The 26860-nt window shown below is 45.3% G+C and overlaps 1 protein-coding gene across 1 annotated transcript in view; it reads right to left on the bottom strand.

Moving 5' to 3' along the window:
• Window positions 1–26475, bottom strand: part of FYCO1 (FYVE and coiled-coil domain autophagy adaptor 1) — a 77042-nt gene extending 50567 nt beyond the window's left edge. Inside the window, exons 1-7 of the mRNA XM_054482086.2 lie at window positions 26350–26475; window positions 15447–15613; window positions 12162–12268; window positions 10296–10421; window positions 6190–6296; window positions 4016–4159; window positions 603–693 (exon numbers count right to left, since the gene is read on the bottom strand). Of these exons, the coding sequence (XP_054338061.1) occupies window positions 603–693; window positions 4016–4159; window positions 6190–6296; window positions 10296–10421; window positions 12162–12268; window positions 15447–15501 (630 nt within the window). The 5' untranslated portion in view covers window positions 15502–15613; window positions 26350–26475. The remainder of the gene's footprint in view (window positions 1–602; window positions 694–4015; window positions 4160–6189; window positions 6297–10295; window positions 10422–12161; window positions 12269–15446; window positions 15614–26349) is intronic.
• Between the last annotated feature and the right edge of the window lie 385 nt (window positions 26476–26860).

Below are 26860 nucleotides of genomic sequence, written 5' to 3'. Positions count from 1 at the left end.
CCACAAAATAAGGTAAAAGATTCATCTATTTTCTACTCTTAACGCTCCTTATATTGATCATTTTAATTTTTTTAATTGCTGTTCAGTTTCCACAGAACTATATACAGCTGTGATAAATGCACATTTCTAAAAAAAATTAACAAACTGCCACTACCTACTAACATTGACTGAGCCCTTGCATATGTCAAGCCCGTAAGTACTTCACATATGCTTAAGAACTGCATGCACACCCCTCATTTATGAGCTAGAATGAATTTTATTATCCCCATCCTGTGGACGAGAGAGCTGAAGGTTAAGTAATTTCCCCTTGGTCACAGCTGGTAGGTGAGAGTCAGGATTTGACTCTGTCACTTTTAACCATGGTGCTAAACTGCTTCTTTTAAAATACTTTAAAATCATTTAAAAGAATGTAATTTTAAGAGAGCCTAGATTCTATTTGGTTGAAAAACCCAGACTCCAGGGAATAGCAGCTATAACTGAGTGGTTCTATTGCTCTGGCTGGAACAACGGGTATCTGAGAACATCACCCTTGAGTTGCTAGGGGCAAGGACATACCCTGGTAGAAGCTATAGTAAGATAATTCCCAGCCTTCCTGGCCTTACCTGCAGGTAGCTGCTCACCAAACTGCTCATGCTGGAGCTGCGGCTAGGGGGTTTCCACAGGTAAGCAGACGAGCCAGTGGTCAGCGTCCTCCTGTGGGGCCACAAAACAGACATACCTGTATTCAGAGCAGGAAACCTAACACATGGAGGCCTTGCTGGTCACTAGGCAACCAGGTGGTGGTAGGGGGCTGCCTTCCCAGGTAGAATGTAAGGAAGTCAAACCCAACAGATTCCACCAAAGAGCACAGCTACGCTGGTCTGTAACAGATGAATTCCACGGCCAGAGTTTTACCATCATGGCTTTCCTCCCACTGCCAGAAAAGAATTAAATGAACATGTATTTCCCACTATTTGGTTTAAATTTTCCTTGAGCTTTTGGTGCCTGCCTCAGTTTGTCTGCCAGTGAGGAACAAGCAGCAGTCAGTTTGGTAAATAAGAGTCACACTGTGCCTGGGGGCTCAGCTACCCGCTCTGTACGACACAGCAACAGTGTGGCTGGGAGGCCTGCTTCTAGGTCACATAACCAGGCTGGTCAGTGCAGATACAGAACATTTCCCTCACGCAGAAAGTTCCATTGGATGACATTGCTTTAGAAATACAAAGGCTTGTGTGATAACTCTCGTTTAGCAGGAACACTGGAAACTAAACACATTTTTACTTCATCAGAATCATCTCCTAAATCTAAAATTATTGTGTGTTCAAACTTACTCTCCACAATCCAGCAACTGCCCTTCACTGTATCTTCCCTGAAGACAGTCACATATGTACATAAGGAGACAGTGGGGATGCTCTTGGCAGCACTGTAACTGGAAAAAGGGAAACCACACAAACTCTACACTGCTATGGGAAGAGATACACTGTGGGTTATTCACCCAACAGAATTCTCTACACCATGGGTTGGCATTCTTTGTTTTTTGAAAAGGGCCAGAGAGTAAATATTTTGGTCTTGTGGGCCATATGGTCTCTGTCACTCAACTGGCACTGTCAGCATAAAAGCGGCCATGGACAACAGGTGAATAAATGGGCAAAGCTGTGTTCCACATAGCCCTCTGGGCTGTGGTTTGCCAACCCAACTCTACACTTACAGAACTCCATGTATAAACAGATACAAAATCTCAAAAACAAAGCAGAATGAAAAAAGCAGGTTGCAAAGGATAGCTATCACATGATTCAACATGTGTAAACTTTTAAAACATTTACAAAATAAAACTATATATATACATATCTAAAATATTTACAAATACACAAGTAATAATGAAAGCATAAGATCTGGGAATGAAATGCATTGATTACATGATTACTTCTGAAAGAGGAACAAAGGAGAAAGGATGGCAATGGGGTGGGGCTTTAGCTGATCTATAATATTTTATTTCTTAAAAAAAGTATCAGATATAACCAAACCTTCCCACAAAAGCCAGCTTGAAGGGGGCTCCCCACTGGGGTAATTGGATAAGTGGGATAATTTAAGCTTCAAAATAAATAATGATAGTGACAGAATGCAACCTATTGAATAAAATAAGAATCTATGAGTCAATACTGCTATGAATGAATAAATGGGGAAAAAGAAAAAGATCTTCCTTACAGTAGAATGCCAACTAATAATGTAAAAGAAATAATGGAGTTAGAAAATCACTCTGGTAATGATGATGGTAATAACTGCTTCAGGCAAGAATGATCAAATGGTATTAAAACTAATACAGGACAGATTTAAGAGAAAAAAGGATAATAATGTAATTTCAGCATGTCTTCCCATAAGATATATACTCATTACAAAGGAAGAAATAGTAACTTTTGGAGAAACTTGGCAAGCACAGCCTTACCCAAATGACCAGGGTTAACCTCATTAGTAATGAAACAGATCAACACTGTGTGCCTCCAGATACAGTGTGCTGACAAGGACACAACAGCTAAGGTATTCCTGCCAAAAACACTTAACCTAAATCCAATAATGAGGAAACATCAGACAAACTCAAATTAAGGAACATTTCACAAAATAACTGGCCTGTATTTCTCAAAAATGTCAATGTTATGAAAGACAAAGACTGAAAAACTGTTCAAAATTAAAGGGGACTAGAGAGGCATAGCAATTAATGAATTAACAATTAATACGTGATCTGTGATTGGATCTTAGATTATGAGAGACATTATTGAGATAATTTGTAAAATTTAAATGAGATCTGTAAATTAGATAGCAGTATTGTATCAATGCTAATTTTCTGATTTTAATAACTGTACTGAGTTATATAACAGGATGTCCTTGATTTTAGAAAATACATAATTAAGTATTTAAGAGAAAAGAGGATCAAGTCTATAATTTACTCTCAAAAGGCTTAGGAAATAAATCAACATGTAAATAGAAAAAATGATGAACAATTATAGTAAAATATTGATAACTAGGGAATCAGGGTGAAGGATAGATGAGTACTTTGTACTATTTTTGCAACTTTTCTGTAATTCTGAAATTATTTCAAAATGTAAAAGTTTTAAAAAGAATATCTGGGCCAGGCGTGGTGGCTCACACCTGTAATCCCAGCAGTTTGGAAGGCCAAGATAGGAGGATTGCTTGAGCCCAGGAGTTCAAACCAGCCTGGGAGAGATGGCAAGACTCCGTCCCTACAAAAAATAAAAATAAAAAAAGGACATCTGAATATGGCAAAATTAAATCCTAGTGGTTTGCATGTCACTATCATATTCACCACTTTTCTCTATATGTGAAGTATTTCCTAATAAAAAATATGAATGTTAAATTTTAAAAGCCTTATAAACAGAAAGCAAAACAAAACAAAGAACACTGGACTTGATTTTAACCCAAGTCAGGTGTCCCAGGCCTGCTGCCCACCAGCTGGGTGACTTTGTCAAGTCCCCTGATCCTCTGAGCCTGTTCCTCACACCTCCTTCCTGGAGCTCATGTAAGGACTCTGGTGGTATGTGAGTGCCACACTGGTGTAAGATATGGCTGGCTTGATGGCCTCAGAAAAGAAAAAAAGAAGAAACAAAAATGCAGCCACCTTTCCTGCAACCCTTATGTGGATGAGCTGTGGCTTTCACTTCCTCTCCTACTGCTTAGGAGCCTTCTGTAATAACTCCACAAGAACAGGCACGGGAAAAAGCCCACTCCTCCCCCAATGCCCATAACAACAAGTGCCTTAAAAAAATTTTAAAGCCTTGGTTTTTGCAATACACATCTCCACTGACTCATGCCCTGGCCAGTTAAGTTGGTTTAAGGTTGGAGCCTTCAGATGTTATTGTTAGTCATGATTCAACAAAGTCTGTAAAAGGAGCTGGAATAAGAGTTGAACAGGTTTGTGTAATTTACTGAGCAAGCAAAATTGCTTTGAGTAGACTGGTGGCAATCTTCAAAACTTCAAATGTTTCTTTTCCTGTCTTTTAAAGCAAGCAATCCTTCAAAGTACCTGGCAAATGTTGGCCAGGCAGCATCCAAGTCATAGCCCCTCGACGCCAGGTCAAACTGAACCTCAGTCAGCTCATAGAGTTGGCCCACAATGTCCGAGCTCAGCTTTGGCTGCAGAAAGGGGCTTCTTGCATAGTACCAGTCACTGCAGAAAAACATGTCAATTATAAGAGTAATAAAGATAAAGGAAGTGTGAATTTAATCAGTCCTCCCACTGTGGCTCTGCCTCATCGAATTCCAACTCAGGTTACTAAATTAAAAGGCACAGGCACACAAACCAATTTCATTTTCACCGTAGAAGAACAGAACTCTCAAATAAGCTTGCTCTCCTTCAAAGAAATTACTGCAATGATCTGGAAGCTTATTCATTTATTATATATATCATATCTACTTCTCAAAAAGGATATGGAAACCTTAAACATCAATTATTTGCCAAGAAAGGGCAATTGCAGGAGAAAGAAAACCTCTTTTTTGAAAGATTACTTTCTATTCCATTTTCAGAACTCAATATGGGACACTAAACTCACTGCTAATTTCTGTCCAGATACCAATTTAAAAGCCAAGGAACAAACTATTCAGAAATGGTTCTGCACCGTAAGACAGGGTGAGAAAAAATAAAATAAATGTTATCTGCATTTTGAGGTAGTGGTTGTTTCATTTCAGGCAAAGTAACAAGAATTTTAAAAAGATGCATCAGAACACAGTGGCTCATGCCTGTAATCCCAACACTTTGGGAAGCTGAGGCAGGAGGATAGCTTGAACCCAGGAGTTCGAGGCCAGGGTGGGCAACATGGCAATATCCCATCTCTACCAAAAAAATAACAAAAAATTAGCTGAGCATGGTGGCATGTACCTGTAGTCCCAGCTTCTCAAGAGGCTGAGGCAGGAGGATCGCTTGAACCCAGGAGGTAGAGGCCACAGTGAGCCATGATCGTGCCACTGCACTCCAGCCTGTGTGACAGGTTAAGACTACCCCAACCCCCTACCCCAACCCCTGCCCAAAATGAAAAAGATGATTGGGCATAGTGGCTGACACCTGTAATCCTAGCACTTTGGGAGGCCTAGGCAGGGGGTTCACTTGAGCCCAGGAATTTGAGGCCAGGCTGGGCAACATAGTGAGACCCTGTCTATATAAAAAGTAAAAAATTAGACAGACACAGTGGTAAATGCCTATCCAGCTACTTGAAGGCTGAGGTAAGATCACTTGAGCCCAGCAGCTTGAGGTTACAGTGTGCTATGATTGTGCCGCTGCACTCCCGCGTGGGCAAAAAAGTGGGACATTATTGTCTGTGAACTGTGATTAAGTCAAGCTGTTGATGACGATCTTCACCAAACATCTAAAACAAAATAACCTTCAAATCAAATATGCAAACTTTTTCAGCTCACATCAATTCACAAGGCCTGCCACATGCATGAGAAATACGAGTACATCTCTATGCAAATCAATCTTTAAGGTGACATGATGAAACAAAAGGTTTTCCCTTTGTAGTTTTTTTAGATTCAAAAAAATTTTGAATACTCCAAAAGGAAAGGGGCCAAGAGATGCTGGAAAACCCAAAGAGGTTTAGTTGACTGGTACCCGATTTGCAGCTTCTAAGCTGACACCCATTCTCCCCTTTATAGACTCACTCCCTGCCTCTCTCCTCCCTTCTGTCTTCCCTTTTGAGGCTTCAGCACTACCCGCACAAAGGCTGACTGCACACGTGACCTGAGCTCTGCAGTGGCTCCCAGTCCTGGCTGCCCACCACAGTCTTCAGTGTGTTCACTCAGTATGCCAGATGAAGACCCAGGCTCAGTAGTGTTAAAAACCCCACAGGTGATTCTGCTGAGAGGCCAAGGCTGTAACCTGTCTGTCCAGTAGTGCTGGCACCAAGGACATGCCATCCACCAGGGAAAATGCCTGCTATTGGGAGTTAAGAGAGCAACGGGTGAGGCCTAGAGAAAAGCATTAAGCCCCTCTGAGCCTCACTTACCTATAAAAACTCAGTGCTACTTGCCCACATGTGTCAAGGGCTTTGGGAGGAGGGGTGGAAGACAATGATAGATGTGGAAGGAGTCTGCAGTGTCATGGGGGACACAGATGAGCACTACTGTTGCAGTTGTCATTATTATTAATGAACTTTAGTTCATTTCTGCACGGGATGGTGCTAAACCCCAGCCCTGTCCTGTATTTACCTGGTCACTTTGGTGTTCATGAAGCACTGCTGTAAGGTGTCTGCCAACCTCTGGTGCACCAAGGAGTAGCGAATAAATGCTCTTCCTTTCCCCAAGGATGTTCGGAGCTGGAAAAAGCAGATTACATAGAGCCAAAGAGCTGTCAGCCTAAATCCAAATACAGACCTGGTCTCATAGATGGTTTGTGAAACACAGATACAGGGCAAAAAATGTCACCCAATTTTACCCTATATGTTGTCCTTCAAAGGACACAACACATTTGATACTCTTACTGCAGAGAGTAAGGCTTGAAGTGGGTGAACTACTTGCAGGCCTTCATCTGAGAATAATCTGCAGACTCCAGCAAACATATCATGGAAGACATATTAACAAGAGGCTTCCAAACATCTGTGGATTCTATTGGAATGTCACTTTCCCTCCTCTGCTCTATCAGAATCTCTGGGTTTGGAGTCAGATAGGAACCAAATAAAACTCAGTTTTATATTAGAGTAAAACCTGGAGGTAGGTAAATGAAGGACTTCTCACACCAGAAGTCAGCTTGAGGAGGAAGAGATGGTCTCAGCTCAGCTAATGCTGGTTTGTTTTTAAGGTGTGTGGGGAACAGGTGCAGGGGAAGGGCCTAAAGGGCTTGGCAGAAACATGTGCAGGAGGAAGAAAGGGACAAGGGCAGAGGTGCGTGAGTGTGGCCGTGTAACTGCCTCATCTGTGTTCCATGAAACCATCAGTAAAATCTACAAGTCTGCCAATGCTTTCCTGGTTGGATTTCCTGTTCTTTATCAGATATGCCAAATCACTACATTGAATCAGAAGGAGCCCAGGGGTGAGACCAGGGGTGTCTCTAGGCAGCCCAGTCACACTGGGCTAAGGATAAAATGGATATGGGTCTGTCTCACAAGTTTGGCATGGATGGCATAGGAAGGCCCAGGTGCAGGCCTGTCTTCAAAACCTCTCCTCACAGAGCTTATACCTAAAATCCAATTCAGAGGAAGAAGATGTGACCGTAACTGTTTGAGGCTTAAATTCACCACTTAAAAGCTTGTTGTGATGGAGATGGGATATGTTGGTCAGAGACTCTGCCATGAGGATGCAAAGCAGGGCTCTGTCAGCTGGGAGCATACAATGGCCAAGGCGGATGGAATAAAAGGGACAGCCACAGAAGACACTTGGGCAAGTTTGCAAATTAGGATTCATATTCCTGATAGGTCAGCCCAGAAAGTAGGCAGGAATTCAAAACCTCCTGACCTACCACAAGTACCTGCTCTCTCAGGCTCTGGCTCTGGGTAGGGTAAGCTGGGACCAATACCCTCCCTACTCCTTCAAAGGTCAGAAATATTTACAGTGTGTATATGTGATGGGGGAAAGGGGAGCAGTGGTTTGCCAGAGGGTTCCTATACCTCATACTATTCAGATTTTAATTCCGACACTATGTTGAGTCAGGAAATACTGGCATTAAATGCCAGTGATTAAGGCTGTACTACATATTTCCTGATTCAATGGGGTAAACATCCTGGTGTATAGCACCTTTTAGCTCAGAGCTATATTTCTTCTTAACTGCTGACTCAAGGAAATGATACCATATGAAGTAGTTTTAAAAAACAAAAAGGTGTTAACTCTCTTTAACTACAGAAGCTGTAAGACATTTCCCCATGTGTGTTTTGGGTACAGCCAGGACACCTGGAAGTGAAGGCAGGCAGCAGCCTGGTTTATTGGCTTTATAAAAACCACCATGACATGTCTGCAGATAGATGATCTCAGCAGATGCGCGGGGGAGAATCTTGATGGTATATCCTGTCTAAATCAGTTTTCCACTGACGATTGAGGTGAGAACAAAGTGTTTCGTGGTGATAACCAGGAAATTCAGGCAGTTGGAAAGAGGTGAGCAAGGCATTGTGAAGTGAAGCCTGTCAATTATACAAACACACACCCTGCAGAATTTCATTAAGACCCTTACATCACAGCCCAGGTCCGTAAGCTCCCAAAGACAGGAACTTGTCCTTATTTTTGGCAAACTTACCATTATACCAGCCTTTAGAACATCAAAACTTTTTTAATGGCAAACATTTGAGGCTATACTTTTAATCAGGCCCATTAACTGAATTAATTATATATATATATATATATATATATATAGGGAACTATTTATTTTAAAAGGTATTTTTAGGGGGAAGGGAACAATAGTTCCTTTGTACTGCAAATCAAAATGCTGCATGGCCTTTTTATGTTTTGAGATTATGGATCCACTTTCATTACCTAATTCCTTAATTTTTTTTAGCTTCTAATCATAACCCACATACACTATCCCGAGAAGCAATACAACGGCAGCAAAGGATAGGAAATCTGCAGGGTACATGAGAGCTGATTCTGCTTTAAACCAGGTCATTGTGCCATGAGCCCGACGCCGAGCTACACCCTCATCACAGTGAAACACAGTCCAAGCTGAGCCCATACTGAATCTCCAGAAATGGTTTCTTAGAACATTCACCTATTTTAGCCTAAATAGCTGCCTCCTACCTCAAAGGGGTCTGAGGGTACCTACAAATGTTTCTTATCCATTAACTCTTACCCTCTCAGTTAAAGACCCAGATGGCTACTTGATTATTAAAATTAACCAAGTCTCCAGCAACTCACTTAGCCTAGGGATGTTCCAAGCCATTCCAACCAGTGATGCCCCAGAGAGCAGTCTTCAACAGAGATGAAGACTCTATGGGAAGCAGAGCCTATGCCAGCCACTAAAACACCAACATTCATGCAAGCAAGGAATGTTTTTTGCTTCTAGAAAGTCAGTTTCCATGGCTTCAGACTGTCTAAAGATCTGTCTGCATTATGAGAAAAGAAGAAGAAACTAGCCAAAAAGCAGATGTGTTTTAGCAAGCATTTCATAATCCTGGGGAATGGGAATTAAAACTAAATTTATTTCCAGACTTCAGCTGTCCAAAGTCATAAAGTTAAAGGCTTTGTTGCTCTGATGCAGTGGCTGAGGAATGAAGAGACGAGAGTGACAAAGAGAACCCCTTCCACATTTACGATGCATTAAAATTAAAATACTGCTCTACCTCATGGACCCAAGTATCCCACCAGACCTCATAAGACTCATCTACACTAACATGGACATTAAAGAAACTCACAGAACCAGCCCTTTAGAGCTAGGATCCTTCCTCATCGTCTCAGATGTCAGAGGGTGCAAATGGTGGGAAATGTCCAGCCATTGATGTCAGCGTATCTAACACCATCATTATAAGAAGAAAGTCATTTAGCTCCAGCTGGCGTGGTTGGTGAGGAGCCCTTCCCAGAATACCTAAGGCTGTGGTATTTGTGGGCAGCCAGCCAAGCAGCAGGTGTGTTGACTTTAAAGTGACTTCACACTTACTGAAAAGAAAGAAGAAATGTACAAACCTCCTGCCTCAAATCTAGGGGTTTACCTGCTCCCTGATATGCAAAGTTCTGCACTCCTGGATGGCATAGGCTGATGAGAGAGAAGAAAGAGTCTCTGGGGGTTGAGGGTGGAAAATAAACAGAGAGGAGAGTGTGAGTGTGTATGTGAAATATGTGTGTGTGTTTGTTGTTCTGGAGTTTTGTGAAACAGCAAATCCATGGCATTTTGCTCTTGAGGGGCTCAGAATTGAAAGTAGAAAGTTGGCACATCACTATTTTAAGAAATGTCTCTTGAGATCCCACATCATTCTCATTTCAAATCTAAGTTTCCTGGGCAAAGTGTAGGGAAAGCAGCATAGCAAACTCTAAAGAATTTTATCTCAGAAAATGAGTTTTTTAAAAAGATGGAGCCATCCTATGCTTTATACCTCAAGGGCTGCCATTAGCAGACTTACAATGTATGTGAACAGGCCACCCTGTTAAGGAACATGTGGGTTGTGGCCTAAGGTACATTCAGGACTCAGCATTCTTCCTCTTGGTAAACACTCACTGAAGTGGTTTCCCCAAGCTTGAGCCACTGCAACAATGGGCATTGAGTATACCTGGACTAGATTTCTTTACCACCCATAAACTCCCACTTCCTCATTTAGCTGTCTGCAGCAAAGGTCTCTGCAAGAGCCGCTTTAAGCAGGCAAAAGGAAGACACGAAGTTGTTGGCTGCTTGCTCAGCTTACCTCCAAGATAGACTTGACAAATCGGATCCCATCATTGGCTCCTTTCACCTTGGCCAGGCAGGCACAGAAGTAATCCCAGTAGTCCTTCTTGTTGCCCAGGAGGGTGGCCTTCTCTTTCTGATCAAACTGGGTAGGGAAAGGGACAGGGAGAGAAGGTCCAAACCCACTGCTCTTCATCCCAGCATTTAAATGATAAATAATAACAATAGCTTCTTAGGTGCCAGCACTGGGTGAGGCCCTTTATTGGCATTATTTTTATTTATTGGCAAATCAAGGTGTGTTAATACCCTGTTCATACAGCTGGGTGGAAAACCACCAAAGGTGTTATTAACGGATGAGAAAGAAATACAAGAAAGGAGTCTTGGCTGTGTGCGGTGGCTCACGCTGGTAATCCAGCACTTTGGGAGGCTGAGGTGGATGGATCACCTGAGGTCAGGGGTTCAAGACCAGCCTGGTCGACATGGTGAAACCCCATCTCTACTAAAAATACAAAAATTAGCTGGGTGTGGTGGCGGGCGCCTGTGATCCCAGCTACTTGAGAGGCTGAGGCAGGAGAATCACTTGAGCCCAGGAGGCGGAGGTAGCAGTGAGCCAAGATTGCACCACTGCACTCCAGCCTGGGCAACAAGAGTGAAACTCTGTCTCAAAGAAAAAAAAAGAAAAAGAAAAGAGTCTTAAGGGCAATATGAAGAGTGTTAACTATGCTTCGACTTAGGGAAATAAGATAATGACCTTTTATCCCAGTTACTCAACACTTAAGTTTCAATATCGTTTTAATACACCTACAATAAATTTAAATAAATGTCAGCTCTGAGTCATTTCAAATCCAAAACCAAAATGGGCTTAATTGAAAAAAAGAAAGCTCAAAAACATTTTTACAATGTTAAAGAACCAGCTGAAATGTCATGAGAGAGGCAAGCCCTTTAGCACGTTAGGGGCCTTTCCTCTAGTGGGCCCACATACTACGTGCTTTGGTGGGATGTGCGTTGCAAAATAATGGTGTTCACAATGATACAGGTATATCTTTCTGTAACATTTTATAGCATTTTTTTTCTGATTACAGAAGAAAGATATGCATATGTTATTAGGATATCTAGATAAAACAAAACACAAAAATAGAAAAAAATTTAACACCTAATACCACTGCTACCCTAAAATAACTTCTAGAGCATTTCTTTCCTGCCTATTTTAGTTGCATGCATTTTTCCACATCTGCAGTGTTTTTTACATCAGCACTTTTTGGGCTAAGCAGGGATAAGAGTTATACCATCAATATGTTAAAAGAAAATATACTGGGGCTGACCCCAGAGATTCTGATTCAGTAGGTGGGGGTGGAAGCCAAGAATATACTACAAATAAGCTCCCAGAGGATGCTGATGCTGCTGGTCTATGGACTGCACATTATTGAGTAGCAAAGCTCTAAAACAGAAGCCCATGGATAATCTTTAAAGGGTCCACACACTCTTAGAATCTGCCTGCAAAAATGCGTGATTGTGTGTATACATACACGAATGTCTTTTTGGGAAGACTCTATAGCTTTCACTAAACTCCCAAAGGGGTATGTAACTGTCCCAAAGTTAAGATCCTTGCCATACAGTAATCTTCTGACCTACCTTACAATGACCTAAATCTCTAAAGGATGTTCTTGATTCTCAAAGCCATCCTAAGGGGCAACATTGCAATTCCCCAAAGGATCACACTTGGAGGATTGAGCTGGCACTGGGGACTGCTCCGACCTTCAATCTAACCACGAGGGCTTACTGGCTCCTTGGGCTTTCTGAACCATATCTTGAATGCTGATGAGTCACCCAAGAGGGAGAAAAGAGATACCAGTGCAAAAATCAACACATTACAGGTGTCACTTACTTGCAGGAGATACTCAAGTTTATAAGAAAATTTATGCAAGCTGGTGCTGTCATCCGTGATGGGTTCCCCTGCTTCCTGAAATTCTTTGCTTAGTTCTGTCACAGCATCTTTAAGACAACAAATAGGAACATGTAACCAGATAGTGACTAAACTCAGAGAGAGAAGCAGGAATAACCCAGGAAGCATGAGGAGCAAGTGGTCAGTGATACAAAGCACCTCTGAAACATAAAAGGGTATGTAAGTATCCATGAGATATAACTCCAAGTCAGGGAGTGTTGAAATGTCCTGAGAGCCCACAGATACTTTACAATGCTTGTTGACTGGGCACATTTCTTGTTCGCCCTTGTCTGTCCACCACCCAGGGCTAGTAATTTGTATATAGTAGCTGGACAACAAATGTTTGCTGTGTGGATGAATCATTCAGTCCCCGAATACTGACTTCCAGAAAGCTTTACCTTTATTCTAGCCATATTTCAGGTTCTTCACTATAATCCTACTGCTCATTATAGGTAAGCGCAGGATCAGAATACCCAGTATGTGCAAATAATAGTAATGATAATCACAATTCCAACAATGACAACCGCACCTGCTTCTGTTAACTGAGTGTCCTTGAGGGGCTAGGCCTTTACATGCATTTCTCTCATTTAATATGGCATTGAGAGGCAGGGATTGCCTTATTTCGATGAATCTAAGATGCAATTAATTATAAGATACATTCCAGTTTCAGAGCTGTTAAAATGTCAAAAAAAAAATGAGTACAATTTAGAATCTATGAAGTCTGCTATGATTATCCCCATTTTGCAGATGAGGAGTGTACAGAGAAATCAGAGCACTTGCCCAAAGATCATGGGTGGCAAACAGCAGAGCTGGAATAAGAACCCTGGTTTTCTCAAGAGCTGTCTAACTCCAGAGCCCATCTCTTAACTTCTAAGAGAATTCACCTCCCTGTGTAGAAAAGAGGAAAACCCACCTTTGACTCTCACTTACTGCCTCTGCTGTGGGACAGAGGGACTATCGAGACACTGGATTTGGTTTAGATCCTGGAAAACATTTCCCCAGTGGAGATGGTTGGGATGTGCTTCACAAAACTATCTGCTTCTCTGGCAATTCTTAAATTCCTAACCCCTGCTCTCAAGAACCATGGTTTGAAGCAGACCTGTCCAGGACTGAAGCCAAGCCTAAGATGGCTGAAAATGTAATCAACACTGACCCCTCAGGCAAAGATTAGCAAATGGTGGAGACAGGTTCTTGGGACTGATTCATACAAGTGACTGTTGTCCAGCTGTACCTTGCTAGAAGTGTCTGCAATGGCTGGCACTGACAGCCAGTGAGCCAGGGGCCTGGGAGAGACAAAGAGCCTTCCTCCTCCACCCTTCTGCCTCCTCAGGCCAGGTAAACACTCGCAACCTGATCTGGGAACTCCTGAAACTTTGAAGGAGTAGACTCTGGACATGAAATATGAAATTTTCAGCTCTAATCTCTGATACTCTAAGTAATATTAGCTTTGCAGGAATTACTATTTGATTCTTTCAATAATCTTGAGAAGTGGGTGTTATCATCAAACCCACCTGGCACATGAAGGAAGCAACTGTGCGTTGGAAAGGTGAAGGGACTTGTCCAACATTTTCCAGGGTTAAAAGAGAAGCCAGAAGCTGAGCACACCCCTACCTGACTCCAAAGTCTTTGAAACTGCTGTCACCAAGAGGATAAGTGGGCTGCCCTGCAGAGGAGTGAAGGCTGTGTACCACACAAAGATGCCTCAATTAAGGACACTCCACTCTCATGGTAGATGCTGTAGATTTGTATGCTTATTAAGACATTCATCAACAGATGAAAGTGGAGGGTACTGAGAAAGTGGCACCTTTCAAGAATTCCCACCAAAGTGCTCTGTGGCCTATGTAAAGGACATTAAAATCAGCCCAGGATGTTGGGGGTGGCCAGACTCAGCTGGTACATGGGACAGACAATGGTCTAGATCAGAAGCTCTACCTGAGGGTCCCCTATTTCACCCTCTTCCCTCCCAATGAGGACCTCCAGGTCTCAAAGTTATCCTCAAGAACCAGATATCGAAACACAGAAAAGACTGCCTACTTTATGGAGAGACCTCTTAAAGCCAGTGGCAAACTCAGATTTGCAGAGACTGGCACTTCACTTTCTCTGCCTCTCTGTGTAGATTTAAAAAAGCATCTAACGTCTTAGCTGAAAGTAGACTAGAGTGGTTAGGAGCATAGACTGGTGCCAGGCTGTTGGTATAGAAAGTGCCTGGTGCACATGAAATGCCATGAAATTGTGCCCAGAGGCCCAAGGCATGGTAGACACAAGATTAAAAGCCTGAGAAAGTGTTTTTTGTTGTTGACTTTGGAACTTCAGAATGAGAACTGCATTGTGGTCGTGCTAGGCCAATGGCTCCTGGTATGGGAGATAACTGCTTGTGGTGTCCAAGCAGTTAGGAGCCTGGGCCTTTAGTCTGTCAGGGAGTGTCACAGCAGACTCTGCAGGCATGGAGGAAGTGGTCAGCTTCAGACTGTGTAGTATCAAGTATCCTAGAGCTCCGAAGAGCTTAAAGGTCAGCACTGGTGATGAGTGGGGATGGAAAACATAAAAATTCTGACCCCTGGGACAGCATCTGAAAGAGTGAAACTTGGAATTTGCAGCCAAAAAGAAAATAGTTCATTTCTCCTGAGTCTATGAAGCTTTATCTGCACCTTCCTCTGCCTTGCTTTTCTCCAGTGAGATAAGGGATACAAGTCATAGCCTCTCTCAGTGGACAACACTGAGCTCAGGGAAGTCTGGGAGGCAGCAGGCCTGGACCTACAGTGCATCCCAGGCAACAGGCCATCTGCCAGCCAGGACCCGGTTGGGCAGCAAAACAAGACAGGTGGGTCTCTGTCCTTCCTGCTCAGTGGGAGAAAGAACACTCTTTTCCAAAGAAACCAACTTCATCAGAGCTCAGAAGTTTGGGATTTAGCCAAAGACTTAACAGGCAGCTTCAAAACACACATATGTGCACTAATGGAAATCAGACCCAATCCTGGAGCCGGGTGTATGGTTTTGTTTACAAACTGGCTTTACAGTTCTCTGAAAGGAAACCAGGCAAGCTTTCCAAGCCTTACACAACAAGGTGGATATTTGAGACCCAAATATTTCAATATGATGTGACCTGAGGACTCCAATTACTCGCTGTGTGAACAAAAATGAAAGGGTTGAATTTCAACTGGCAACAGCCAAAAGCCCTGCCACAAGTCCCTCAAAACCAAACTCAGTCTGCCCAGCAACCTACCATACCTTGCAAGTCTCGGATGATTCTCTGGAGCTGGCTCTCTGCATTGGTGGAGGCCATGGTGAGTTTGCCTTTCTTGTCTGTGTGTCTCCTGCCTGGGTCCAGAGGAAGGCTCAGAATTTCGGCCCTCGGTGGCTGTCTGCTCAGCAGTGGTCAGACTCCGTGGTGGCACCTGCACAGAGGAAGGGGAGGCCATGGAGGAAGCAGACACAGACATAATTTAACAACAATATTAGAGAACTCTGCTCTGGGCACAAAGGTCGCCCTATCTGGGTGTATTCCCTCAACAGGAGGGCTTGACCTTTCTGTGTGGGCCTTGTTCTGTGGGCACTCTCTGGTTTGTTTCTGACACACTTATACTCAGACACAGTGACCTGGTTTGGGGCTAAACAAGAAATTAGATCAATCATATTGCAGCCTATTCTTTTTGAGCTCGCTTTCCATTCACCTTAGATAGGACTGCCTTACTTTCCTTTAAAAAGCCACCCAGTGGCTCTCTCCATCCCCTTATACCAAAGGCTACAGGGAATCAGTGCAGCCCAGCTTCAGACAGCTCTGCTAAGCCTAAGGATCCCCATCTCCCCCACACCCGGCCCCACACCCTCTCCACCTTTCTTTCTCTGAAGAATGGTCAGTCTCTAGCCAGGCAGTGCTAGTTGGGGGAGAGGATGAGGACACATACCCTCAGAACTTCTGGACCAAGGAAAGCTGGGCTTGCCTGGCAGGGTCCCCTTCGTCAGGAGGCTTGCAGCCTCCAGCTGCCCAGAGTCCAACTCAGCCTGGGTGTGCAGATGCTGCCTGGCCGTGCAGATGCTGCCTGGCCTTCTCTCCAGAGGTCTGCACAGCCCCTGTACCAGGCAGCGGATGTATGTCTATTTTTAAGTTTGGTTACAGTCCTCTCCTAGCTGGTGAGTCCTGAGTTATCAGCCCTAGGTGGGCAGCTGTTGAAGTGATTTAACCGTAGGGCTGAAGGCCAACAGAAGTTAAAAAGATGTGAGCACATTGGAAAGAGGTCTGGACATGCATCTAGAGATCCTATGTCCTTTCAGAACCTCTTGTTCTTCCCTTGGATATCCAGTGCAAGGTTGTAATGTTTGCTGGCAAAGTAGATAGCAAGACTAGAGTTGGCTGTGGTGGCAGCCAGCACTAAATGAGGGTCTATTGCGTGCAGGGCTCTGTTACGTGCTTTACACACATGATCACTTTTAATTCTCATAATCACCCTGGTGGAGCAGATAACATGGTCCCTGTTTACAAAGGAGAAAATGATGCTCAGAGGAGTCATGTAACTTGTTTTAGGCCACGGGCCAGTAAGGCGAGGAATCACAGAGACTGAACTCTGGTCAGTCTGATTTCAAATCTGGTGGTTTTTCCAATAAGTCCTACTGACTTTTTAAGACTCAGCCATTGTCACTACAGCAAATGACCAACCACTTCCACCGGCTCAAGGTACTACCATGAACTCCAGCATCTCCCAAGTAATGTGAACACCCTGAGTGTTCTAACACATGCCACCTCTCACTCTCTCACTGCCACCTTGCCCTCATGGCTCCAGGAGGCCAGGCAAGCAGATCCTGGCATGGAAACCACCCCAGCCACAAGCTCCTCCAAATATTTACATAAGGATTCCTGCCTCTGCCCAAGGAGAGGGCCTATCACAGGGCGGAGATAACTAGAGCCTATTTTTAACTAACTAGCCAATGTAGCTGTGACTCAGTGCAAACAAGGCCCAAAGAGGGCTTCTCTGGCTTAGGAGGAAGGAAACAGACACATGCCTGTACCACAGTCCCAGGAATTCATGAGTCCTAGAGAGAAGAGCTTCAGGGGAGCCGCAAAGAACCCCCCAAACCTCCCAACAAGTGTTGGCACCCATCCATCAATCAGGGACACCAAACTGAGGATGGGAGTGCTTTATGAGAAGCCTGCCTGCCCATCCCTGGGTGTCTCTCCAGGTCACCAGCTGAACACAGGGCCTGAGCAGGGACCAGCCAGAGCCCTAGAGAGAGCCAGAGAGGATAAGGACCTCCACTATCAACACACAGCTGCCCCAGCACATTCCGTCAAGTGTCTACTACATGCAGGCTGGGGATACAGAGGCACATAAGACACAGTCCAGCCCTGGAAGAGCCTGGCCACCCATCAAGGAGACAGATGGAAAAATATCACATATCCAGATACAGTGGAAGAGGCTCACGTAGAGATATGGACAAAAAGTCATGGGCACTCAGTACTGACAAGATATGAACTATGGGCATACAAAACAACATGGAGGAATCTGAAATGCCCTGTGCTGAGTCAAAGAAGCCTCTCAAACCACCACAACTGTGCAATCCCATTTATATGCTATTCTGGCAAAGGCAAATCATTAGGAGAGAAATCACATCTGTAGCTGCCAGGGTCTAGGGGAGAAGGGAGGGTCTGACTACAAAGGAGCACAGGAAAATATGGGGGGCAATTCTGTTTAGTGCCTTGATTACGGTGATGGTTACATGACTATATGTATTTGACAAACATATACTTGTCACAACTCATATAAGTATAAATTACATCTCACAAAAAAGCGGCATTGGGATGAATTTATAAAAAAAAAAAAATGCAATGGGATCTGAGGAAGGGAAAACTTAATTCAGCTTGGGGAAGGGAGAAGTGGTAGACACTCTGTGATGGCCAGGCCTAAAAAGTGAACAGGCAGTCACTGGAGAGAGCCAAAAAGAAAAGGATGCTGGGACGGAGGCACACAAGAGTAAAGGCTGTTTCTCTATCTGCATTCCTCTTATTTGGCTGCTGCCAACACAGAGGAGTTTGCGGTCTCTGAGAGAAATAATCCTGGAGAAAGATGACTGGAGTGATACCCTGTGAGTCTTTAAATGCAGCCCACTGGGTCTGTGTGTACACTTCTGACCATGTCTGTGGAGAGGGTGGAGCTTGGGAAGGAGGTGATAGCAACAACAGATCCTGGGTAGCTCATCCAGGCTGTGGCCAGAACAATGAAGGAACCAACCAGCTGGATTTTCTGGAAACCAGCCCTAACTGGAGTCTGGCACAAGGGAAACAATGTCTGCAAACCCAAACCAGTATCTTGGCATCATAAGCCTGAACACAGATGGCAACACACTCCTTTAAGACTACTTGGTGCTTTGGTGACACTGCCCTTGTGTCAGCCCAAGGCAGGAGACCTTCTCTGTCTGACCTTGGGAGTGTGCTCTTGGCTGGTGTCAAGTTCCCAGGTCGTGGGGTGAGCTGTTCCCAGCCACTGATTACACAAGCTGATTTTTCAAAGAGCCTGTGTCGCCACCAGCGTAATGAGCCCTAAGAAACTGCCTGCCAGGCCTGTGGGGTGTGGGCTTCCCCACTCTGGCTCTAGGTCATCACCTCACAGGGATTCAGGAAGTAAATCAGAGCTTCCATAGAGAACATGGTCACCACGGGGATGCTATTTTCAGGAACTCAGCATCTTGTCCTCCTTGCTCCTCCGTCTCGGTCTGAGGTCATTACTAACCAACAAAAGGTAAAGAATGGGCACGATCACTCTCCAAATGTGGCCAACTTCCTTGTGTCTCTAGATAAGCTTGCCCTTTCATTGAGGGAATCACAGACTCCTGGCATGAACAAGCCTGATCCTGACATCTACAACCCATTAGCAAATGGCTCTCCTAATTCAGGAGACACTCAAAGCTCTGTACACACTACCATGGCTGCCTCAGCACTGGCGTAAGGACTCCAGGACTCACACACCTCACAGGGCCCCCAGCGTGCCAATCACCTCATAAACCCACAGTCCTTGTTGCACAACATGTAAAAACCTTCGTTGCTGTCTCTGACAGGCTCTTTCAAATATCAGAGAAATGTGTTTTATAAAATCTTTGGAAGCATTGAAATTCCTTGCCAACAACTCAAAATTATGTTTAAGCCTATCCAAAATGTCTGAAAACATCCAATTTTCTGATAAAGAGGAAAAGGGACTCAATGCACTTTTTAAAATTCTTATTTTTCACTTAGTACTACTATATGAGTTCCTAGTCATGACCTAGATATCATTTTAGAAGTAAAGGACCTTCTCTGACCTCCAAGTTTTTTGTATACCTGCCCAGATGCCCTAAATGCTTTAAATAATAGCAACAGCAATTTAGTCAAATTAAGATACAAAGATGCTGACTGACTCATGTAAACTTATTTATGCTATGGTGCAAGTGACTAATACTCATAATATTGCCCAGAAACTGGCTCAGACAGCATCTGAGTAGTCACACAAGGAAAGAAGAATCACCAGGGGAGGAGGAGGTTGGAGGCGTGGAAGTCAACCTTTCTCCACCTTCTAAATTTTGCTCCCGACACAATAGCTAAGGACTGACCCAGAGAGGATACTTTACAGTTGGATTCCTGCCCCAGTCCCAAATAAGGAGGAGCCTACCAGTTGTAAAGTCTTCCCTGACCAAGAAAGAATGTTAAGGACAAGGACGGTTAAAAAGGCAGAAAAGCCTTTCTGGAAGAGTCCATTGCCTAGGCTTGGTTCAGCACACCCAACGGCATCTATCTAGTTACCACCTACAGAAAGGGAGGCACTTGGCTGGTACCTGCAGCTTCGAAGGCCTGGAGGTCCTGCTGGCCCAGGGGCTGGAACAATCAGTGGGCAGGCAGACTGCCTTTCCCAGAGCTTCAAGAGGGTGGCTAGGAGAGTGCTCTGGAGTTTGCCAGAGGCCAGCTCAGAGGCAGGCATTTCAGCACACGTGAACAAAGACTCATTAGGTGATCCAACCCCTTGGACCTATGATTAAAGTGTTAACCCACTGCATGTCTGGGTCATCTTTCCTAAACACTCCTTCTTACTTGTCATCTTCTCTCCTTCTTAAAGGGAATGAGAACTTGAGGCTTTGCCATGGCTTCTTGAACCTTCTCTTGGTCCCCTCCCCTCCACCAACAATAGCAGGTTCCTTGGTTTCTCTCCCAGAACACATACAAAACAGCCACTACTTGAGTCCATGGACCCCAGAGAGCAGGACTTAGAGGGCTCTGAGGGGTTGCTTTTGGATCTGGGGAAGCCAAGTCTTTTTTTAGTGAGGTGGGCAGTTGCTCAAGGGAGGAGCCACACCTCTGTACTTGAGGCTGTGGGGCTGAGAAAATATCCAAGAGGTGACAATAACAGGCATGAGAATCTGGACAATCTCTGGAACAACTGCATCAATAATTGAGAACTCAACTGGTGCATCTACTCCTGCTCCAAAGAATACAGGCCCAACCTAGGTGGGGAAAAACTATAGATCTCCAAAATTATATGCTCTGGGACCTCTCCTGACCGAAGTGTCGGGGGTCAATCCAGCTAGTTATGAACTAAGAACTGAATTTCTGATAGAATATGACATAGCCACAAAACACAGCCTTGAGGAAGCAGCAGGCAACTTCTGTGTGCTAACAAACCGCCAGCCAGGTAAAAGGTATTTTTTGGCAACACGATTAAGAGGCAAGCCTGAACCAGGAGACGGGGCTATAGCTGTGAAAAGGGGCAGTGGGTGGAGCTCTGACCTTTAAAGAACTCAGGCTCAGCAGGAGAAATAGATAACATATACCCCAATAAAAACTAGTAAGAAGGAGCACTTGAGGCCTGGTAAGTGCTTTGATAAGAACAAGTGAACATACAAGGTACAACACTGTACTCTGCTCATGATTCTCAGCCCTCACTGCAGAGTCTCACGTTACACTTCTGTGGCTTCTGGGGCCATTTGTTACAATGGTAATTTTTTGTTGAATCTCTATTCTTTCAACTTGTCTGTAAACTTCATTGCTGTTCATGATTTCCCCTAGCACAGTTCTGGCACATGGAGAGCCCTCAATAAATTACTGCTGAATGAATGAATGAATTAGACAAAACAAAACACATAGATCCTTGCTCCACCGTACAAACTAAACTTTGAGGCATAGAAATGTACAAAGATGTAAATACTACTAATCTTTCAATGGTGGCAACATGAGCACTTTTTTTTTTAAATGGAGTCTCGCTCTGTCGCCAGGCTGTAGTGCAGTGGCGCGATCTCAGCTCACTGCAACCTCCCCCTCCCAGGTTCAAGTGATTTCCCCTGCCTCAGCCTCCTGAGTAGCTGGGGCTACAGGCGCACGCCACCACAACTGGCAATTTTTTTTTTTAATGTATTTTAGTAGAGACGGGGTTTCACCATGTTGGCCAGGATGGTCTTGATCTCCTGACCTCGTGATCCACCAGCCTCGGCCTCCCAAAGTGCTGGGATTACAGGTATGAGCCACTGCGCCCGGCCACCATGAGCACATTTTAAAAAAAATTCTATTTCTCTGATTTTTCAATTTTCCTTTATTGAGCATAAATTATTTGTATGTTGACTAAAATAATGCACTTAAAACACCATGTAGAAATTGTGAACATTATGTTGTAACTACTGTAAAAATCTTGTGAGCTATTATTCCCAGAGTGAATAGAATAATATAATTCAGGGATGGATGAAGTGTGTCTACTCCACACTGCCTACCTAGCCTCTCTTTATAAACAGACCTCTGGTGTCCTGAGAGCTCAGGTGACTGCTGTCAGACACGGGTACAAATCTCTTAACCCAGCTTGTGAGGCCCTTTACAGATGGGCTGCCTGACCTCGATAGGGATAGGCCCATCTTCTTGTCCCTCCTCCTTCCCTCCCTCCCCTCTGCCTATGTTCAGGCCTCCCTGAGATGCCCTTCTGTGGCTGGGCCCTGCCTCTGGGGTTTGGATGCTCTGCTCCCTCTGCCAAGGCCATGCCCTGCCCAGCTCATGCTCCCTACACCTTCCTCTGGCCAGCTGCTCCAGTCTCTCTGGGTTTGGTGTGGACAGGAGGAAGTGTGAACCACAGTTCGGTTCCCGAGGAAGCCTTACCCACAGCCTCCTTCACCCCATCCTGGAAAATGAAAAGCACCGCCGCCCTCACAAACAATCCTGCTAACCCAAACCTCCTGTCAGGGGGTGAATTGTGCACGCCACCCCACCGCATTCCGATGTTGAAGCCCTAACCCTCATACCTCAGAATGTGACTGCATTTGAAGACAGGGCCTTTAAAGAGGTAACGAAGATTAAATGAGGCCATGAGAGTGGGCCCAAATCCAACTGGACTGGTGAGTTTATAAGGGGAATTCTGGACACACACAAGAGATACCAGGGATGCAGGAGCACAGAGGAAAAGCCGTGTGAGGCCACAGCAAGAAGGCGGCTGTCTGAGAGCCAAGGAGAGAGGCCTCAGGAGAAGCCAAACCTGCCAATGGCTTGATCTGGGACTTCCAGCCTCCAGAACTGTGAGAAAGTACCTTAAGCCACTCAGTCTGTGGTATTTTGTTATGGCAGCCCTAGCACAAATACACCTCCCAAGGCCCTTGTCTCTCCATTCCTGAAAGTGTACATCTGACACCATCAACAAGGCAACCTGGGGAGGGGAGGTGCTGGTGGGCCTGGGTTCTGCTGCACTTCTTGGGGAGGAGCATGACAACAGCAGTGCCAGCCTAGGTGCAGAGAGGCAGGGGGTGGGGCCATGCCGCAGATGGGAGGGGCAAGCAGGACCCAGGATGGCTCTGAAGCTGGAGTTGGAGCAATGAGCAAGATATTTTCTTCTCTCTTACCAGTGGTAGCCAAGTTTTGTCAAATTGGACCCTATTTAGATTTTGGAATCAGACTAGTTACGTGAACTTTCCATTATGCATTATGCAACAAATAATGCAACAAAGATCATGCCACGGTTGGGTGAGACCCAAGGTATATTTAGCTTACTCAACTATTTTTAGGCACTCTATCTGTCCTGGGGAAGTCATTTGACCTCTTCCTACCTTTCTTTTTTCAGATGAAATGTTGAGAGGTAAACTTCCTTCATGTGAATTAATTAAGAATCGCAACCCTTGAAGGAGGTGGGAAAGGGGGGTAACAGACATTCTCAGTGGCTGAGGCTTCTAAGTGTCCCCTCCCTGCTCCTGACCAAGTCTACAGATACCCTGGAAAAAGCATCTGGGGCTGCAGAGTCAACTTCAGGTAATTCCTTCCAGCTCCGTTTTAAACCACTGTTTCTGATTCAGCTGTCCAGCCCTATCCTGGACTTCACATAGGGATTCTACTCTTGGCCTTGCCCCCTGCATGCTAATGGTTTTCTTGGAATGCTTTTTTTGGTCCAAGCTTTTCTTTTGTATGCTAAGGACTTCCTCTAACTCGCGTTCCTGGGACTGGCCTAGGGTACAGTACTCTAGATTCCTGAGGTAGTTGGCCAGATCAGCCCTTGGGTCCCAGCCACAGGGCCACAATACTATACCCAAACCACAGATTCTCCTTCAGTCTTTCATCAGAACCACACTGATGTACACATCCTCCAAATGGCATCCGGCCTAATGAGAAACAGGCCCTTGGTGCCTTTCAAATGCCACAGAGACCCAGGTGAACAGGAAGGACCACTGGAGGTTACTAAAACCAACAGGTTGACTGGCTCCCATGTGAGAAAAGGGATAAAACACCTCTTGCCCAACTGAGCACAGCTTCTGCCATCCTCCTCTTCTCAAAGCCATGGGGCCCATTTGCTCCAAGGCAATGGCTCTTATTATGGGGGTAGTACAGATATTTCAGCCATTTTTGTGACGTATCAACGAACAGCAAGAAGGTAAACAGTATTTCCGTAGGTAGAACCATAGAAACATTCCAATTCCCACCCTATTGATTTATTTAATTGCTCAAATAGAGGCTCTTATACCAATAAAGAGTTCTTATTTTCTTGAAACTGGCATTGAGATCACAAACAAAATACTGTTTATCTTTTGACTAAGACAAGAACATAGCAGTCATGATGTGAGCAGATGTTGCCCTGATCATAATGGACTCATCTGTGCTCACAAGTTGCCTCTGTAATCACAGGGACCAGTTAATGACCCTTACCTGCTGCCTAGGGCTGCTTGCAGTGAACGTGGCGCCTAACTCTGGGTGCCTACCAGTGATTTCCACCATAAGACCACAGCTAGACAACACACTTCCTCTGCCTCATGTTTAAAGACATTCTAGTCTTGAGTCACCAAAGCTGTGTCTTTGGAATCTTCAGTAAACAAAAGTTACCTATCAGCTAAACATCTCCCCTAAAGGGAAGCAGGGTGGGTGGGGGTGAGGGGGCTGCCATTTCTTGCGTACCTACTTTGTATTCTTGAGTCAGCAGCCCACAGCCTCGGTGACCAATATGGGTCAAAGCTACCAGCTGCTCTGATCTTGCTCTGTTATGGGTGATTCCTCTCATCACAAACATCTATGGGGGCCATCCCCCTCAAAAAGGACCAGGTTAAAAACTTGGCTCCTGAAATTATACTGGTGCTCCAAACCCAGCCCCAAGGGGCGAAGGTCATCCAAACAACAGCTAAAGGATCACTGCCTGAGACTGTTACCAATCTCTAAAGTAACTGCAAAAAAAAAAATCAAAGTAAAATATTAAGAATTGAGTATATGGATATTCACCATACAATCCTTTCAGTGATTCTGTATGTTTATTTTTCTAATAAAATATTAAAAACAATTTAAAAAGTAAATGAAGTGCTACACAAAGATAGTCACTTTGAACATAAACAGATAAACTCTATTTCCTAAAGCAAGAGCCTTTAGGAGAGATCCTATTAATCAAAAGAGGCTGAGATCCATCACTGTGACAATTAGCTCTTATTTTCAGGGTGATAATAACCACGGTGCACAACCAGTATGGGGCATTCAATGCTTTCAGAACAGTGGTTGTCACAGAAGGGAGGGTCAAGTGGAGCTCACTCAACAGGGGTCCACTTCAGAAGGTGGGAACTACTGAAAGCAGAAAACCTTGGCATGATAGCGCCAGCTCCCCACCCCTCCCCCACACCAGCCCCCAACACCCTCCAGCTGCATTAGGCAGATGGCAGGGGAATTAAGCTTGCTGCCTGAGACCACAAGGCCTGCAGGGGCAGGAGAACCAGTGACCAGATTAAGCCCTGGATCCTCTGCCCCCCAAAAGCCCCTGACCCATTTCTCTGTCGGGAAAGGAAACTGCTGTGGTAAGACAAGCAGAGGGGCTGAGAGGCTCTGGCCAACACAGGCAGTTTCAACAAGTGTTCTTTTTTTTTTTTTTCTGGAGAAGACACCCAATGGGAACGGTGGAGAGTGACAGGGACATCAGAGAATACATGTGCTTTAACAGGGGGCCACGCGGTTAACGTGTCAACCACATGTGTTTTTCTTACAAGAAATAAAATTCCGCCATCCTCCCCACTCCCTGCCCCACCCCCGCCAGGTTTCAACAGCACGGACTCCAGTCCAGTGCAGTGCCGCCACACCAGAGACAACAGGTATTTCGGGAAAAGACCCCTGGGGGCTAGCTCGAGACCCTGCGCATGGTCACAAGGGGCAGTGGATAGTGACTAGGGCTTGGCCAAAGGATGGGCCCGGAAGAAAGAAGCTTCCCCTCCTGGGAAGAGGGCAGAGATCCGAACACCAGCGGAGTCTTGCAAAGTGAAGGTCCGGGCTGTCCCGGCCCAACTGGGCCAGAAACTAAACTTCCTAAAGACCACGCAGGCAGGACCTCGGGAGCCTGCCCCATCCTGTGCTAAGGCATCCAGGCTTGTTCTGAGACGCCGCACGGTGGGCTCCTTTCCTTTGCGGCCCCTCGGCCGTCCGGGGTCTTGGAACTGGTGTTTGGGGTCTGTCTTTCGAACCGACCAACAGAGGCAGGCTGGGTGCCTGGGCCGGCTTCCACCGGTCCGAGGTGCTTCCCGGCCCGCTGGGCAAGGACGGGGGCGGCTCGGGCAGGGTCTGAGGGAGACCTGGGATGGGCGGGGACTGTAAGGGCAACAGGTGACAAGCCGCGCCCCGAGCGAAGCTCTCGGCTCAGGGATCGTGAGCGACCCAGGTGCCCCCAGAGTCCAGCCGGTCTCCCGCGGCACTTACGCGCTCGTGGGTCCACCGCCGGGCAGAACCGAAACTTTCTGGGGCCAAGCGGAAGAGGACGGGACCGCGGTGTCGACGGCCATGACGCGCACACCAGGCGGCTGGCGGGGGCGGACTACAACTCCCGGCGTGCTCCCCGGGACTGAAGCCTACAACTCCCATCGGACTCCCGGGGCTCCGACTACAACTCCCGGCGACTCCGCAGGGCGGGGGTTAGCTGCTCCCACCGCCCAGTCCCGGACCACTCGTCCCACCCCCGACCCATGCTGACCCCGGGTTAACCCTTGCAACCCCGGAGGGCCACAAATCAAATGTCTGGCATCTTGACAACAACGCTGTTCTTGTGTGGCTAAGGAGCACTCCAAAGGTAGCTAGTTCGAGTTGAATCGTGCACGTGCTCTAAGTGTGAAATACACCTACGTACCAAAGAGTCCGAAGAATGTTAACTAGCTCATTAATTTTTAGTGATTTCATGTTAAAATGATAATATTTTGATATATTGGGAAATAGA

This window comes from Pongo pygmaeus, chromosome 2 (assembly GCF_028885625.2).
Source record: "Pongo pygmaeus isolate AG05252 chromosome 2, NHGRI_mPonPyg2-v2.0_pri, whole genome shotgun sequence".
NCBI lineage: Eukaryota > Metazoa > Chordata > Mammalia > Primates > Hominidae > Pongo > Pongo pygmaeus.
The sequence above is the reverse complement of the archived record's forward strand: the minus strand, read 5'-3'. Positions and strand labels throughout refer to the sequence as shown.